Genomic DNA, 17,789 nt, shown 5'->3' on the forward strand with positions numbered 1-17,789 from the left:
AAGATGTTGGAAGACACACGAATTTTTATATGTTATATGTATTTCTGTTCAACCATAAATATTTGAAAATCGTCTTCATTTAGATTTTTTTACGAAATATTTACTCAATGCATACCACCAACGGACTCCTTCTAAATCCCCCAAATTTTTTGGATGGTAACTCGATGGTTCAGTTAGTAAACTTTTTCTTTTTTCCCTTGACCTCTTTTACAATTGTCGAGATCAAGGATTTAAATGGTTGATTTTAACTATTTGAAACATCAATCTCGACGATTTGACTTCCCTGTTTTACTAAGTAATGTTTCCTTTTTCTAAATACCATAAATTGTTATATTGTGTATGTTATAAATACTTTTAATTGTGGTATTAAAAAAAAAATGTTATTATATTCATCTCAATTCTATTTTAATTTGATGAAAAAAATTCAAGAGATTTCTTCATGGACTACGTAGGCAATGGGCAATGGTCTGACGTGGCCCTCCACGTGGCACAAAATAGATATCCTTGCAGGAAAGATATATATGAGACAAGGACAAAAAACTTTACTTCAGTTTTTTACTTCATCATCTCTCTCTCTTTTACCGGAGACAATGGTAAAGTTTCAGATTTGCTTAAAGGAATCCATGGAGATATATAGGCAAAGCTCTGTGATCTTGAAAATGCTCTCTCGAAACTTAGATTTATTCGAAGATGGATCGATTTCTCTGTTCGTGCTTTGCTTGTTCTCAAAATTGCGATTGGAGTCGCAAGAGAGGTTTTAGTCTTATTTTCTTAATTTGATGATATAGTGTAGGTTGAATTTAAAGAATTTCGAAGGATCTGTTCTTGAATGCTACGTTTATACTTAATTTTGAGTGTAATTCTTGACAATTATTCTCGACTTGTTTTGAAAGATATCAGTAGACCTGAAAATTAAAATTGGATGTATAATTTTTTCTTTTCCTGAATTTAGAGTGCTATTCTTGATATTTATTCTCAAAATTTTTCGAAATTTTATTGATTATTTGAACTTGAATGCTTAAAGTTGTGCCGAATTATGAGTTTGATTCTTGTTATGATGTCTAATTTGGTGCAAATATATCGGATATTTAAAATTGGATGTATAAATTGTAGTGAATTTTTTGAGTGATTCTTTTTTTTCTTTTATTTTTTGAAAGATGTCAAATAATTTGAATTTTTGGATGCTTAATTTATATGGATTTTGAGTGAGAATCTTGAAAATTAACCTCACATTGCTTTGAAATACATTAGATGATTTGAAACTGGATGTGTAAATTTTACTGAATTTCGAGTTTAATTTTTTATTATTCTCCTTGATTTTTTTTTTTTTTGTGTGTGTGTGTAGAATATTGAAGGATTTGGACTTGAACGATTTGTTTTTGAGTGTAATCCTCGATCTATGAGGAATCATTTAGGGTTGGATCTTTGGTTATGCTGATTTTTTAGTGTAATTCTTGATAATTGTATTCAACTTGTTTCAGAGTAACTTGAAGGATTTGGATCTGTATGCTTAAATTACAATGGTTTTTTTGAGTGTTGTCCTTAATAATTCTCAATGAATTGTTGAGAATGGACAGTGTTCTGAGTCAGAAAATAAAATTTTGAGGTTTATTCCAGAAAGGGCTATACAAATTGGGAGTTTGGTGTAATTGTTGTTGTAGTTTTAGACATGAAACAAACTTGTGTTGTAATTTTTTTTCTTTGGACCTACCCCAATCTACCAGGGATAGTGAAACGTGTTCCAAGATCTTCACATTGGCAGTACCTTCACGTGACAAGACCGAGGTCAATCCTGAGCACTTGAGTAGTAAGAAGGGAATCCAAAGATCTTGGATCATCCCCTACACCGAGGATGAGCACACGTCCTCCTAGATGAGCCCAGGGGCAGTAAGACTTCCACCTCGCCACCAGCTCGGACAATAGCCATGTGACATCTTCCTCATCCCTTGACCACGGATACTAGATTCACTAAAACACTATTAGAAACTCAGATGATAGAAAAAATCATATGAGCTCGGAAAATCCGTCAACTTGGCTTGACTTTGTCAAACATAATAAAACAAAACATTTAAGGGGATCTGAGCTCCTCTCTCTCTATCAGATCTTCACATTTAATGTGATATCCTCCTTTGCTTATCAAAAGAGATAGACAAATGATTCTTGATAAAGCTATTCCCAAACAGTGAGCTCCCACCAACCCTACATTAAATGCATTGAGACACTGCTAATCTAAATCAAGTGTAACATTAATGAGGCATGGACATAGTTCATAAGGAATGCTTGACCATCCATCCAACCAACTCAGCAAACCACTCATCTCTTACTTGGATCAACTGTGTGGTGACACTTATTCCTGGAAAAGTCTATAAAAACCCCTCTCAAAGACTGACATAAGGTTTAAATTTGAAGTATCAGTACTCACTACTAAGAAGCTCCCCAACATTCTACAGTTCATCCTCTCTTACACCTTTCTTGTTTTTCATTTTTTAGCCCTAACATTGGAGTTTCTTTGGTAGGCAACACACTGGTGTCCCACTCATTCTTTATTTCTTACCTTCTCACTTGTTGGAAGAAAAGTTGGAGCCCCCCTGTGCAACAAGGATCAGTCACTTCAAGATTAAAGATTAAAGACTAAAGACTTCTCTAGTGGATCAAACCCTAGGCTTTGGATCACCTTCAACACCAATCTCAAGGAGTGGAAGGCCTAAAACCTCCATAGGAACGCCAAGTGTAGACCATCTCAGTTGGTTTCTATATGATGTAATGTTATGCCATGGCAAGATTGTTGAGGGGAACATTGATCGAGTAGCCTATATAATTTTGTATAATGGGTGTAGAATGTAGATATTGAATTTTCATTAAAGAAAATTCAAACTACTTGGATTCAGGAGTCATCACCATTCATGATTTTTCTTTGGGTGTGAATGATCACCCAAAACAGAAATTTCTTTTGAAAACCCTTTTTTAAAGAAAGTGACTCCTATGATCAAACCATAGACATTTGAGTAAGGGGGTTCAATTGAAGAGTGGGGAAGGTCTTAGGAACCCCACTCTTTGATCATTGCGATGGTTAACTACAGAACTTGGCCATTTTAAAAGACTTTGAAAACTTGGAGATGGTGTGTATGGGGCAAAGATTGGACAAATGTAGGTTCTATGTTAGAACCACATCAATTTTTTGAACCAAGGCTTAGGTTGATCCCTTTTGTGCGGGGAACCTTTGAACACATTTTTTCTTCTTCTTCATATGAACAACATATAAAAATGCATAGAAATGGATTTTTGAACCTTGGTGATTAGAGATTTCAACAATCTGGTATTTTGATCTTTAAATAGAAATCATTATCAAAATCTGATTAATCAACTCTAATTGGAGAGATTTTTTACTAGGATGAAGTAGACTTCAAGATGGTTCTAACACAAAAATAACCAATCCATTTGAAGTCCTGGTTTGGGTATTATAGTCTTGGGAAGTTGTTGTCTCCAATTTTCTGTCGGTGCAGACATATTTCTCTTCTTCAAGTTATAACTCCTAAACCCCCAAAGATTACTGATCCCTTTGGTGGACAGAAAGTTGACTTCAAGTGATTGTCTTCCAGTTGAAATTAACTCAAAAGCTTTTCTCATGAGGGAGAACCCTCCATCCCGTCAGCCCAATTATCTGATCTATCCACTGTTCTGACAGTATTTTTCCATTAATGATGAAAATGCTTTAAGAATTGGAAACATATATTATGAAACATGAAGTGTGTCCTCAAAGGGAATTTTGATTTGACATAATTGCAGAAAGTGGTCTTCTAAGAGTATCTCTCACTAATATTGCCTTATTAAGAGTTATACTACATGAATGCAACTTTTCCCAGGAATAGGATTTTGCTTTTGGCAAGGAAAAAAATGCGTATCTCTAGAAAGAGATTCTCGGTCTGTTTATCTTGCTATTTATGCTTGAATTTGATAAAAATGAGTTCTAGATCTAGGTTACCCCTTCTCTACCCTCTTCTGGGTCCATTGCTTGGAAGCCTTCCCCAAGCAAGGTTTGACTTGTTGATTTAGATAGAGATGGGGGGTGGTTTGCATACAAGGCTTCTAAGTTACCCAAATGAAAAGAGAGGGTTAGAAGGAGAAGTGCCTAGAAAATGCCTAAATTATTTACACACTACCTAAGTTGCCTTGGAATCCTTCTTGATCTTTTTATTCTTCAAAGACTTGAGGGAGGTAGAGAGTTTAAGAGGATGAGAGAGGAGGAAGGGATTTTTGTAGAGTTTTAAGACTAAGAAATTGATGATGGAAACCATGAGATCCCCCTTTTTTTATAGATTTGTTTTTGGGAGCTCTTTGAATATAATGGTCCTCACCTAACAAGTTGCATTACTTTGCAATTGAACAATGAGAGTGAACTTCATTTATCCTCCATCAATAGAGTCTTAATGGTAATTTACGACTCTTTGTCTCTTACCAATCAAGATGATCAAGGGTTAGAGTAGTAAATTGCCTCAAGAGTTCTAGAGAAATCATTCGAGGGTAGGAATGTTACTGTCTTACAAACTTCAGATAATTTCAATAATTGTCTTTGTGATGGCATGGGTTTATCTTAAAAAAGGAGGCCTTTATAGTAATTTACCTCCCATGTGCCTTAACAAACTAAGGTTAAGGTGGTAAATTCCCATTAGGAATTCTCTAGAGCACTTTTGGGGCACAAGAATCAAAATATTTATTTTTCAAAACTAGCCCAAGATCTCTTTTTTATTTGCATTAGAAAGCAAGGATTTGTTGGAAGGATTTTTGATAAAAGGGTAAAACCATAGCCCATGTGCATGGTTGGGCTTGAGATTTAAATAAAACAAGAGGGTTAAGGTGGTAAAACCACACTTAAATGCTTTAGTTTGTTGCTAAAAAATGAATTGGAGGGAGCTAATTGTCTTAATCATAACAAATGCTTCAAAGAACAAGTGGCAAGTGGTGATCAGGAATCCCAACAGAAACATGTAAGGTCTGATCCTGTGTGTTGGACATTGTTCAATATAGAGTATTGATGTCTACAATGGGTTATCATTGGATCTTCTATATCTTATCTGTTAGTACTAGGTGGCTAGTTTTTCTTCCTACTTTTACTTTTAATAATAAATTGAAGTAACAGGATGAAGAGATTCAAGGTTTTGGGGCTTTCGGTATGCATTATGAACTATGATTTAGTGAAATGTATGCCACTTGTGTGATATTTATGATGCAAAGAAACATTAAGTTGGTTTCTATGTGAAATGAATGAATTGTGGTTTGGATTGAGAGATTGAAAGTGAATTCTCTCTTTTAATAAATATCTTGCCTTGGTGCAAAAGGTATGCCCTAAGCTTTTGCTTTGAAATCATCACAATTCCAGGATGCTTTGGGCACTAAGGTATCTTATTTTTAGCTTCATGTTGATGCGATCGTACCTCCTATGTATATTTATTTTTATCTGCTATAGTCCAACTAAATCCCTTGTATTGATGGTTACTTATTGTCAAGATAGGAATATTCAGTACTTATCTTCATCCTTGTCCTCACCATACATATGTTAGACATTCGAAGGGATTGGGATCCCAAGAATACCTCTGGAGATAAAACTAGCCCAATTGAATTGTCTTAATATTCAATCTGGTATATTTTTGGATGGTCTTGGGAAAAAATGGAAATCCAGAAAAAAAAATCCTTGAATCTGAGATCACCATATTAGTTAACTTTTTGACATAGAAAAGTTTTTCAATGGGACCAACCCACTAATTATGGAATAAGTTGATTCCAAACCCCTCGCTATGCCATATGCATACGTAGAGGCAAAGGGATGCTCCTTTCCATCTGATGTGACTATTGTGGATGCTTTTTAAGCCTTCCATTCCTAAAGATGCTTTTTAAGGTTGGAATCAACGGTTGAGAAGCTTTAGCTATCCTCCATCTCCAAATGAATGCACTCTACTGTGTTATAGACTTCAAATCATCTAGTACCATGCAAGAAGGTGAGAGGGAAAGAATGAAAGGGACACTAGTGTGGTGCTTGCCAAGGAAACTCCTATGGTTAAGTTAGTACTAGAAGAAGGAACTGTATAAGGTGAGTGAATGATTTCTTGAGGAAGAAAATGGGAGAGATGATGAACAGTGATGGAGAGAATGCTTGAGAAAAGCGGAGACGAGACTTCAGATTTTGAACCCTCTCTCAATCTTTGAGAGGTGTTTTTATATATGTTTTTATTAGGAGTGGTGTCACCACATAATTGGTCCACATAAGTTGTGTGCTGGATGCTGAGTTGGATGGGGGTTACTAACTTTTCCTTTCGAGGACTGTGCCCACGCCTCATTAATGCATACACTTGAGTTTGATTAGTAGAGTTTTAGGGTAATTAATGTGGGATTGGTGAGATTTACCGTTTTGGGGTAGCTTTGTTAGGGAATGTCTATCTCCATCTTTTTTTATAAGTAAAGGGGATATCATATTTAATGAGATGATTTGGAGAGAATTGATATGTAGAGCTCAGATCCTCTTAAATGTTGTCTCATTTTGTTTTGTTAATTCAGACCGAGTTGATATGATTTCCGAGCTCACTGTACCTTTTTCTATTATCCAAGCTTCTAACTATGTTTAGGAAATCTGGGTGTTCTCGGTCAGGTGGCAGAGAAAATATTCGAGCTTGTAGTTCTTGACCTAGCTGGGTGGTAGGATCAAATTCATACTACCTCCATCTTTTTCTTCGTGCTATTTTCAGCTCAGACCTTTTATGGAGATTCTTTTGGCTTGAAAAAAGGGTGCTCGTCCAAGGGTATGCCCCGCTTGTCCTCGGAGAAAGGGACAATCTGAGACTTTTGAACTATAGTCTACTATAATTAGCACGTCCATGTCCACAGTTCAGCATCTTCCATTCTTACACAAATGCTTGGTCTTGGCACGTGAGTACATTGCTGAATCCGAGGACACGTGTAACCATCCTAGGTGTGGATAAAAATGGTATCCATAAGTATTTCTCCTGTTACCTTTGTATTATATTATTCTGTAGATTGAGGCCTTTTCGTAGCCCGCTTGGGACTTTAGTAGCTGAGAATTGTCAGATGATTCTTCACTTGTTAATTATTTATTCATGCTCATAATATATTGATCTAACCTATCCTCAACTTTGCTTTTTATTAGTGAACTATGATCCTTTTTTTTATTGCTATGACATTGTCGATAAATGTTGTGAATCCAGATTTGGGTTCTGAGTTTGTCGTATGATCTTCATAGCTAATATCAAATCAAACCATGGAGTTTAGCAGAACTAACTCAGTCAAATATAATATTGAAAGAACCAATTGTTTCCTTGGCACTCATCTATGATCCTTACATTGTAACCTGATAAATTGGCTTCTGTTATCATCATCATCAAAGCCTTATCCCAAAGATTTGGGGTTGTCTAAATGAGTTCTGTTCCTCCATTTTGTTCTGCCTAAAGCCACCATCTCGCTTCTGCTATACTTCTACTACTTCACAAGTATTTAGGAGGAAAGCCGAGTTATGAGAAGTAAAAAAAATCTTTATATGTATTATTTATGGAATAGCCTATTTCTACAATTATTATTTTTGGTTCACTAAAACTTTTAAAGAATAAAATGAATCAAGTGCCTTATGATCTGATTATGCAATTCAGATAACATCTCCTTCAAGACAGGATTACCTTCATTAGGAGTTACATTTGCCATGTATGTGCTGTCCAGTTAACTTCATTCTTGGGTTTCTTGGTGTTCATTTCTAGCAGGCCCATTACCTTTTGTTAGGCGCTTTTCATACGAGGATATAAAGAAGGCAACTGGAGGATTTGGCAGAATCTTAGCTAAACGCACTGATGGTGCTGTTTACAAGGCTCAATTTCGGGATGGTCTTCTTGCTGTTGTGAAAGAAATAGGAGCTTTTCATCAAGAGAAGGATGCCTTCTATGGGGAAGTGCAACTCTTGGGGCGATTGCATCATCGCCACCTTGTTTCTCTTAGAGGTTTTTCCACAGAACATGAGAGGTTGATGCCTTTCCCTTTTGATCATTTGTCACCGAAGTATCTGAATTTTTTCGTGCAATATTCTTCAAATTCTATAAAATTGACAAAAGAAGGTGCCGCCTTCATGAGGTGATAAATTTTGTCTACGTTAATATCACAGATCTGGGATCAAAATTCCCACCTTCACACTTAAACCTATCACAAAAGGGAAAAAAAATGACAAAAACTGGAGTTTCTCATGAGAAAGTTATATATCTGTACAGAATATGGTCTTTGAAAAAATTGTGGAAATTTTCACAAGAATATCATGAGATTTTTATGATCTGAATTTACTGCATGAAGAGCTTAAAATATCAGACTAACAGTAGATTCTTCTTTTTTTTTTATTATAATATATATTTATTATTATGTTGTTATTTTTTATTTTTCCCTCTTGAGACTAACAAAATTTAGATAAAACATCCAGTGTCTAAAACCTCCTAAGTTCCTTTGCCAGATTTCTTACAATGGATATACCTCTTTTATTTTTGTTGTCAATACATTTCGTCTGGAAAAGATTATGCCTTGAATGTATTGCACCGATAAGAAATTCTCTTTTTACAATTTTCAGGTTTCTTGTGTTTGAATATACAGAAAATGGAAGCCTAAAGGATCATCTTAATGGTATCATTTGGAGCACAAACCTTGTTTTGTATTTTCAACTTATGATTTTGTTATAATTTTTTTTTTAATAAAATAGCTTTTGTGCAGACCCTCTTAAGACTCCCTTGACTTGGAGGACAAGGCTGCAAATTGCCATTGGTGTAGCAGCTGCTTTGGTAGGTGATCTAGTCACCATATTAATTTTACACACACACACACACACACCCCTGATGTAAAAATCTGCCACCCCTTAACATGAATCCTGGTCAGACATGTCACTCTGTTCATGATGATGTTAACTCGTTGGCTCAAGAAAGTGTTCATCTTTGAAGCTCTTGTTACCTAATGCCTTACCAAATTTTCCATCTGCAAATCCTGAAAATTGATTTTGCATTTACATTCAAACTTAGATTTTGAGAGGGAAATTAAAAGTTGTGCATTCAAGAACAAATACAACCATAAAGATTGGTTTGCCTTCTGATAATATTCATTAGTTGTGTGTGTGTGCACTATTTTACTTGTTTTCTATGTTGGTCTCAGTCTCTGACAATATTTTTTTTAGTGGTTTTTATTAGTAGAAATGTCATTAAAAAGGAGATCGAAGTGACCAACCATATACAGATCAATAGTTAACTCCCGGCCCCAAGCTAACTATTATATAGAAATGCTACCTACCCAGTCCCATCTAGCCAAAAAGTCTTCAACCCCAACCCTCTAAAGAGTTTACACCAATAAAAGTGGAAAACCAATTCCATCTATCCAAAAAGTATTCAACACCCTCACCCCTGCTCCCGTCCCCTTCCCCTGAACTCCTTGAAGAGTTCACTCCAATAAAAGTGAGAACCCAGATTTGATACAATAATGTTCTGCACTGATTGTTCCCTACTCTCAGGAATATGATTGAGCAGCCTCATTCTTTAAGGTTCAAAGTAACTTCGGTTTTTTGCCTTTTCGTTTTGCATTACATGTAGGATCAAAATTCATGAACTAAATACAATCACATGCCATCCAAATTAATAGTAGTTCCTTATTTAGTTTAGTAAGCTAAAGGCTGTGTTGATGCATGATTGTAAAATTTTCCACAACTGATATTTTGGCCCAACCAGTGTGGTGGTTAGGTTTAAAATAAAATAAAATAAAATAAAATAAAAGAAACAACTATCCCAAAGATTTGGGGCCCGCTAAAGGAAACTTAATCCTCTGTTCAACTTTGTTCATAGCCAAGTCTTGTGTTTTTGAAAGTGAGTTCTTGCCTACTTTTACTATCTCCATTCATGTTCTTTTGGATCTTACTGTTGCTCTATTGGGATCATCACTGTAATCAGCTTTTGTTGAACATCCCCAAACCATCCCAATCAAATTTCTCGTAGTTTATCACCAGCCTATTGAAGGTACACTTACATTTTCTCAAATGCGTTCATTTCTCGAATGTGTTCATTGAACTTGACTATCCAATGGATGGGCCACCTTTGCCTGGTCTAAGCTAGAAAGATGAGTTGTGGCCAAACAAGTAAGTGAGCTTTGGTTGGACTATCTAGATGATTTGGCACATGCATAGGGAATTTTATTGTTCTAAAATTTACAGAAATTGTGTGTGTGTGTGTTATCACCATGATTACGAGTCATTGTCACTATATGGTTTTCTTCTCCAACATGATCTCCATGTTTTTATACATTATGATCCATATTACTTAGCGTTTGTGTTATCTACACTGCAGGAGTATCTGCATTTTTTCTGTGAGCCACCTATATATCACGCGTCCATCAGTTCAAGTACTGTTCTGTTGGATGAGAACTTCGTTCCCAAGGTAAGGCATATTAACGTTGTGCCCCATATATATTTTTCTTTTGTGAAAGCTTAGGCTGATGTCCGTGCCTCAAGGACATAAAAATTTGGAATACAATGGAGAAAAATTCAGGAATATTGACAATTTTGTCTACTTTTTGCAGCTCTCTGACATTTGCATTCTTGGTTCTACGGAAACCCGTGCTGCCACACCAAATGCCGCCTCATGTTCAAGGCGTCTCCTCCCAGGTTGCATGGACCAAGATCGCAGGAACGCAATTTCCCAGCTTGGCGTGCTGATTCTTGAGCTAATAACTGGACAATCATTAGAGAAGGAAGGTACTGACTTAGTCCAATGGGTTCAAGGGTCTAGCTTTACTAATTCCATGCATAAAATGGTAGATCCAGATCTTGGAAATAGCTATGATTCTAGAGAACTAAAAACCCTTTTAAGTGTGGCAAGGTTTTGTACCAAAACAGGAGGTAAACCAACATTTTCTATTCAACAGATACTTCGGTATCTCCAAAGGAAGGTAGAACCATCAATTCCACTTGTTTAGTATTTTCATCCTAGGAAATTTTTGTTCAGTATTGGTATGGGAGGGAGTTTAATTTGTAAGAAATTACTGAAAGAAAAAGTGACAGAAGTTGCACGTTTTAGTTATCTCTTTATCTTAAATTCATATTTGGTTTGTTGCACAGTTTTGGTTTTTGGCTTTATAGGATTTATGGAACTTGAGAACATCTTTAAATATTCTTTTGACATCAAAACTACCTTCATAAGTCTTGTTGCCTTTTTAAATTCCATGTGTCTTAGTTGCATATGGGCCAAATGAACAGTGTCAACCAAGAACAGGTTCCATATTGTTTTTGATGTTTGAAAAACTGGTACCTTTCCATATTCTCTTTAGAAAGTGATCTAGTTGGAGCTATGTAATGAATTGGCTGAGAAAAGAATTTAGTCTTAGAATTAAATATTTATTCATGATTAAGTATCATGCAGTCAGTGATTTTAATGGAAGGAGAGGAACAATCGCATTTTTGAAATGAAGGATTTAATCATTTCTGTTTTGGCAGTGGTTTTTTTTTTTTTTTGTCTAAAGTTTTTGAGGTGTTTAAAAGTATCTCCTTTGAGGATTTTCTCCAACACTTTATTTTTCTAATAATACTCCTATTCATTGTTTTTTAGTGAAAACAAATTGGGGTTTGTTTGCATTGATTATCAAATCATTTATTGTAACAACATATTTAATTATAAAGATTAAATACCCATAGCATTTATTATGAAAGAGACAAGTATTAATTACACATATAAGTATTTATTATGTAAAAAGACTAATATAACCATATATTTTTCATTAAATGACAAAATGAATAGGGGTATTCTTAAAAAAAGAAAGTTTTGTAGAATGCTAACATCCCCATGAGGTCTTGGACGTTAACATTCCATATATATATATATATATATATATCATAAATAGATTGACACGATTAGCTCCCACACCTGGAATTGAATCTTTGACTCAACTAGATAAACCCTTTTGCTTTGATAGATAATTCCGAATTACTTCCATGGCTTGAAAAGGACTAAGAACTCTACAAGCGAAAACCACGTAAACATTTTCTATCTAACAAAACTATTGTACCAAATATAAATATAAATATAATCCATGGAAGTAATTCGGAATTATCTATCAAAGCAAAAGGGTTTATCTAGTTGAGTCAAAGATTCAATTCCAGGCGTGGGAGCTAATCGTGTCAATCTACCTATGATCCATTTGTCTTTAGGATTTTGTTTGTTCTATAAATCTAAATTGATCACCATATCTTGTTTGATTTCTATTAGCTCTCTACCATGTGATTAGCCCTTCAAACCTCAAGTCATCCACATCATCAATTACTGATAAATAAGATTTCATTATAAAATAATTATTGTGCTTTACAGATGAAGAGAAAGAAGTCTCTCTCTTTACTCATAGTAGTGATCACAGATCAATTTCATTGTAAAAAATTAGACACCCAATTTTATGCTTTTCATATACAAATTTAAAGCATAGTTAAATGTAGGTCCAAGAAATTTTGATCCCGAGGGGACTGAAGACTTCATTATAGGTGGAGCTTTGCCCTATTTTGTACGCAAACAATTGAAAAGTAATCCTCAAAACAGATGTATTTCTAACACAATTTGACTCTAGAGTGGGTTATTTTGGGATCATTTATAGTAGTTGTGTTCTATATTGAGATTAGTAATAACATTCTGGGACCAACTACTTGGAGCTTACAAGTCCCGTGGGACATTGGTGTGCACAGAACCATAGATACTTTCATCAAGATCTCACTCATATCTCAATGAAAAACATCTATGTTTCTAATAGCACACATCTACGTCATTTGATGTTCCCCCACAACGTTACTCTAACACGACTCAAAAAAAAACCATTTTTTAGTTTGATTTTTTAAATACTTATTTGAACCTATTACGGTCTCCCTTCAACTCAAGTCACCCCCTGATGCTCTCCTATTTTCTCGACGTTAATGCTAATCCACATCACAACCACTGGAGGAAAGGACTTCTTGAGTGATGGGTGCAACTGATTCAAAGTGGTGGTTCCTCGTAGTTTTTAAATATCATAGCTGAATCTGCAAGACTTATTTACATTGGCAACACGAAGCCACAAAAAGCGCGCTAACTTGGTTATGCACACAAACAAAGAACCATGAAGAAAATCATAAAATCATGATAAATAACTGGTTCTACTAATTAATCAACTACAAAAACATGCAATTTAATCTGGATTAAAAAAAATAAAGAATTTCAACAAGACATTTAAGATGACTGGATTAAAGACATGATTGAATAAGTTAAAAATAATTTACCTTAACAGAAACAACTAGATGATGAAAAGACTTCTATCAGCTTCACACTCCCACCTGCAAACCTCAAGAACAAGATTTGATTTTTGGAGAAGAATTGACTTCTGGATAGTTTTTCAATCTCAGACAACCTAGACAAAGGGGCATGTCATCAGTTTGAAAACACGGGCATCTGTTCCCCTAATACTGATTAAGGGTGGACCATAGAGGGGTAAGGCTAAATCACCCTAACTTCAAAGTTGTACCAATGGAGAAATAACCTCAATGAAAATGGCGATATGAAGTCATGGTAAGTAATATCAGTAATAAGAACAAATCCAGATACAAAACTGGAGTTCATCATACAGAGATCCTTTCTTTCAATCCTCACAATTGAAGGACCACTATAATACCGTAGAAAGGTTCTTCCAATTATCCCTTTCTCTGGGCACCACCACCAGCCCCATGTCCTCTTTGTAGGCCTCCTGTGCTTTCTGAGCCTGTCTCCTCCTCAATGTTTACATCGGGATATCTGTCAACTCCATTGACGTCCTTGGTGGCAGCACTGCTTCTAGTGCCTTACACTGCTCCATCGTCAGTGAATCCAGGAAATCAACCGAGAAGTGGATGTAAAGTTTCCCCTTTATGAACAACCTCTGATACATCGGCATCCCCTCATCGTTGATTGCCTTGAATTGATCTGTTGTACCCCACAAAACATTAGAGTACTACATGCCATCAAGAAAAACTTGAAAAATTATTTAATTGCAGAGAATGCTAGAGAAGCAGCTTTCTGTCCAAATGGTTCAATATGAACTGGAAGCCACAGAGAGCCTCGGTGAGGGGCAATGTGTGCTCAATGAAGGGGTCTATCATGACCCTTCCTCTTTAACCCGGGGTGATCCTTTTGTTGCAGGACAAATACAATGTCCCCTGTTACAATGTCCGGCAGAAATAGAGTACCACCACAGTTAGAAATGCTGAATCCATTTTTCAAATCCCGATTAGAAGCAAGAAAAAATAACCAATATAAAGAAGCAGCTTAACATACAGCTTCTCCAGGGAAAGTTATCCTATGTCCATTCTCAATGCCCTTCTTGACAATGACTTCCAACACCTTCTTCTCCTGGACAACCTTCTCGCCTTTGCACTGAGGACAGAGATCTCCCTATCATTTATGATCTCTCCAGTGCCCTTACACTCATTGCAAGGGTGCTGCAACTGCTGGCTCATAGAGGGGCCAAGGTGCCTATTCGAAACCTTCATTCCCGACCCTTGACAACCAGAACATTTCATCAAGGCACTCAACTTCGATCCCTCGCTGGAATTAGTAATATAAGAAAGCAATTTTTTCATGTGGTTAGCTGTGTTGGGTAAACTTTTGACTCATCTAATAAAAAAGGGCTTCTTCATCCCTAATTATTACATCCTTCTTAAGTTGTCTATGGAGTTACTCATTGTAGTTCTTTTGTAAGGGAAATATGGCCTCATCTCCTTTCTTTGTTCCATGTTCAATTAGGTCTAGCTCCATCTTGTCATTGTTCCAAAATTGATGATCTAAACCTTTTCATAGAAAGAGAGAATGTTATGAGTACTAATTCCTTTTTCCAGTGTTGGGGGACGCGGATCGAAAGGAATGGAAGAAACTTTTAAGGAAGGAGCAGCTCATGTAACACTAATAAGAATCTTAGAACTCTTATATTTTTGGTGCAATATGTTCGATGAATTTAAAAGTGCATTTTTTCAGGACTTTCATCTTTAAATGGGACTTAATGTGTTAGATTTATTTTTTTGATAAGTATTGTGTTAGATTTATCAAAAAAGAAAGAATTGAAAAAGAACCTAATGTGTTAAATTAATCAAAAAAAAGAATTGGAACATAATGGAGATGAAGCTAAATATTAATATGCAGGCCTCCACACTAAACCACTCACCAATTGCACTTTGAACAGATGACATTGCACTGAACAGATGACATTGCGGGGGGGAGGAGCTTCTTTGATGTTCCAATGTTCGAGCGCTCCAAAGATACCTTCAGGGATTGAATCACATCCTCTCCCCTTCTCTGCCTTCAACCTCTGCTACTGCGACCGCCTGTTCACCCACAATTCAAATTTCTATTTTAGGTCTTCTTCATTCAATACCTGTATACATTAGTTTTCTTCCTTTTACTGTTTCTATGCATCAACATTCTAGACATAGTCCTTGTGATAATCTTGTTAGAGTAGCAATTTCTTAGTGTACCTAGAACATATGTTGCAGGAGTATACACAAGATGAGATTGATTAGACAAAATTTGATTTTGAGGACAATTAAGAGTGTTTAGATCTTTTTGAGAAGGTGTCTTTTAAATCCTCATTACATATTTTGTCAATATAATTGATTGTTTCCAATTAACTAATTCTTATTTTCTAATTAAGTTTTATGAAATTAAATATTGGATGGTCAATAAGAATCAAGTTAATAGATTGAGCTACCAAAGATAACAATATTTCTCACTGGTCGCGATTAAGAAGATTGGTAATGCATTTGACAACCAGATAGATGTTAAAAGGAAATTAAGGGAAATTAAGCTTCTTCATCACATGGATCATGAAAATGTGAGTTTAGTAAACTTAATAGTCCATAAAAATCATAAAATTTGAATACCCATTTTACTTTCGTATTGAGTTTCCAACAATTTTTTTTATTTATGAGTTTGAATATTGTCCATGTTTACATACAAATGAATTGTTGTGTTTTGTTTTGGATCTCTGCTATACATGTGTCTTTGTAATAGGCCACAAATACACCATTTCAAATAGTCATAGACCACAATCATAGAAATATGTTATATACTTCTACACATCAATAAGACATACTGCATAAATATAAGTGTCTCCTAAATATGATTTCCCACTATATCAAACAACAATTGGGTGAACCACAATTCCTTAGATCAACAAAATATATCATTTACCAAATATTATATTCGTATTATGACTAAAAAATCTATGATTACCACCTACAAAAAAATGACTACTTCTATCATTTTTTAACTCATTGACTTAAAACCTCTGATTACAAGACCACCAATGATTAATAGTGTCATAAGTTAAGATGACAAAAAAAAAATATCAATCAAAACTTTGCATCATAAGTATCTCAAGAATTCAAATCAGAATCCTATTAATGGACCACAGAATAATAGGTTATGCTATGTATACATCAAGGATATGTTGTAGAGGGTAGGTAAAAGTGAAGGTCAGTAAGTATACAACCAACATGTGTTAAGTAGAGGATGGAAATCTTTGTTGTACGCATAAACAACATTCAACTAGAAGGTTTTGTTTTGGGTTGCTTACCACAATCCACGTTGTGACTCATCAATGAGATGAAGTATACAAACACTGTCCTCTAGCAAGTGAAACATAGAGAAAAATATGGGAAGGCCTACATATGTATTTATAGAAGAGAAAGAAGATCTAGAATTAAAATTTTGTAATTAGTTTGGTTTTTTTTTTTATTGGGGATTCTTGGAGATTTTTTTACTAATTTTGGGAAGTTAAAATGTATGTGGAGTTACACTATACAAACACACTCAAAGTAGTTACTAAATAAGGGTTTATGACTAAAGCCTTAAACTATTAGCTCTAATCATTGACAATCTTATTGTACATGGCCAATCTGTGATAGAAAAACATGTAAATCTGACTACACATTTAACGAGGATGTTTGAGAGGTCATCTGTGTGAAAACTTAATTTTCTAACTTAGAATGTTGATTTCATCCTCAAAGTGAAGTATTTACTGAAATTTTTAAAGATGGAACTTCACATAAATAATGATTTAGGGTGTAATTAGAACCCTTATACTACAAACAAAAGGAGAGGCTGATTTCAAACAATTATTACTAAAATAAAATCAAAATCACTGATACAAAATCAAAACACACAAAATTTCAGTCGAACTCTCTCTTTATTTACAAAAAGTTTGATTTGACCAAACCCCTCTTCATCAAGGTCTTAGAGATCTGAGAGAGGTAAAAGTGATGGTTCTCTATCTCTACAAACAAGTCAAAATCAGACTTTATACAAACACCAAAAACTCAAATCCAACTCCATTAATGGCGAAAATAGAAAACTCTAAAGGGAAAGAGAGAGAGAGAGAGAGACATACTTGACCTCAATCTCCTCTATAAGATAATATTTTCATGGGATGACTTAAATGCCCTCTTCTTCAATCCAAAACTCCACATATTTCATTATAAAAAAAAAAAAAAAAAAAAATCTTATATTGCTTTAAGGTCTATTTGATAGTAATAAAATTCATTTTGCATATCCTAAATCGGATTTTCCTTGTTCTTGTATCAGTAAACCCGATGTTTGATTAACTTCAATGTTGTTTGTTTGACATTAATCCTAACATGGAACTAGTTTGCATGTTGATTGTTTGACATCAAATGAAATTTTATTTTAATGCAGTAAATAATTTAATTTTGCATTTTATAAAAAATTTTAACTCCAAAATACATA

General features: G+C 35.0%; 1 protein-coding gene and 1 long non-coding RNA gene across 4 annotated transcripts; one reads left to right on the top strand and one right to left on the bottom strand.

Moving 5' to 3' along the window:
• The first annotated feature begins 563 nt into the window (after window positions 1-563).
• On the top strand, window positions 564-11,124 carry LOC147381771 (putative receptor-like protein kinase At1g49730). 2 transcript variants are annotated; one of them, XM_086429995.1, is made up of 6 exons: window positions 564-754; window positions 7,758-8,016; window positions 8,606-8,658; window positions 8,746-8,813; window positions 10,356-10,445; window positions 10,588-11,124. In XM_086429995.1, the coding sequence occupies exons 1-6, from the start codon at window positions 691-693 to the stop codon at window positions 10,981-10,983; spliced, it is 930 nt and encodes a 309-aa protein (XP_086286121.1). In that variant the 5' UTR covers window positions 564-690; the 3' UTR covers window positions 10,984-11,124. The 2 variants fall into 2 exon arrangements, with proteins under 2 accessions (XP_086286121.1, XP_086286122.1); XM_086429996.1 differs by having other exon boundaries at window positions 566-754; window positions 7,761-8,016.
• A 2,429-nt stretch (window positions 11,125-13,553) lies between these two features.
• LOC147381772 (uncharacterized) lies at window positions 13,554-17,422 on the bottom strand. Of its 2 annotated transcripts, none has more exons than XR_015174375.1 (2): window positions 15,211-17,422; window positions 13,554-14,597 (listed from the first exon to the last, which is right to left on the bottom strand). It is a non-coding gene; the product is annotated as an uncharacterized LOC147381772 (long non-coding RNA). The 2 variants fall into 2 exon arrangements; XR_015174376.1 differs by having other exon boundaries at window positions 13,554-14,839.
• Between the last annotated feature and the right edge of the window lie 367 nt (window positions 17,423-17,789).

The sequence above is a fragment of the Akebia trifoliata genome, unplaced genomic scaffold (assembly GCF_017979445.1).
Source record: "Akebia trifoliata isolate Shusen 1 unplaced genomic scaffold, ASM1797944v1 Contig00269, whole genome shotgun sequence".
Classification (NCBI taxonomy): domain Eukaryota; kingdom Viridiplantae; phylum Streptophyta; class Magnoliopsida; order Ranunculales; family Lardizabalaceae; genus Akebia; species Akebia trifoliata.

Bases quoted from the DNA above. Each gene is read 5' to 3' on its own strand.
- LOC147381771 (XM_086429995.1), top strand. From the start codon at position 691: ATGGATCGATTTCTCTGTTCGTGCTTTGCTTGTTCTCAAAATTGCGAT. The intron at 8,017-8,605 runs GTTGATGCCTTT...TACAATTTTCAG, and splicing joins TTTTCCACAGAACATGAGAG to GTTTCTTGTGTTTGAATATA. The intron at 10,446-10,587 runs GTAAGGCATATT...TACTTTTTGCAG, and splicing joins ATGAGAACTTCGTTCCCAAG to CTCTCTGACATTTGCATTCT.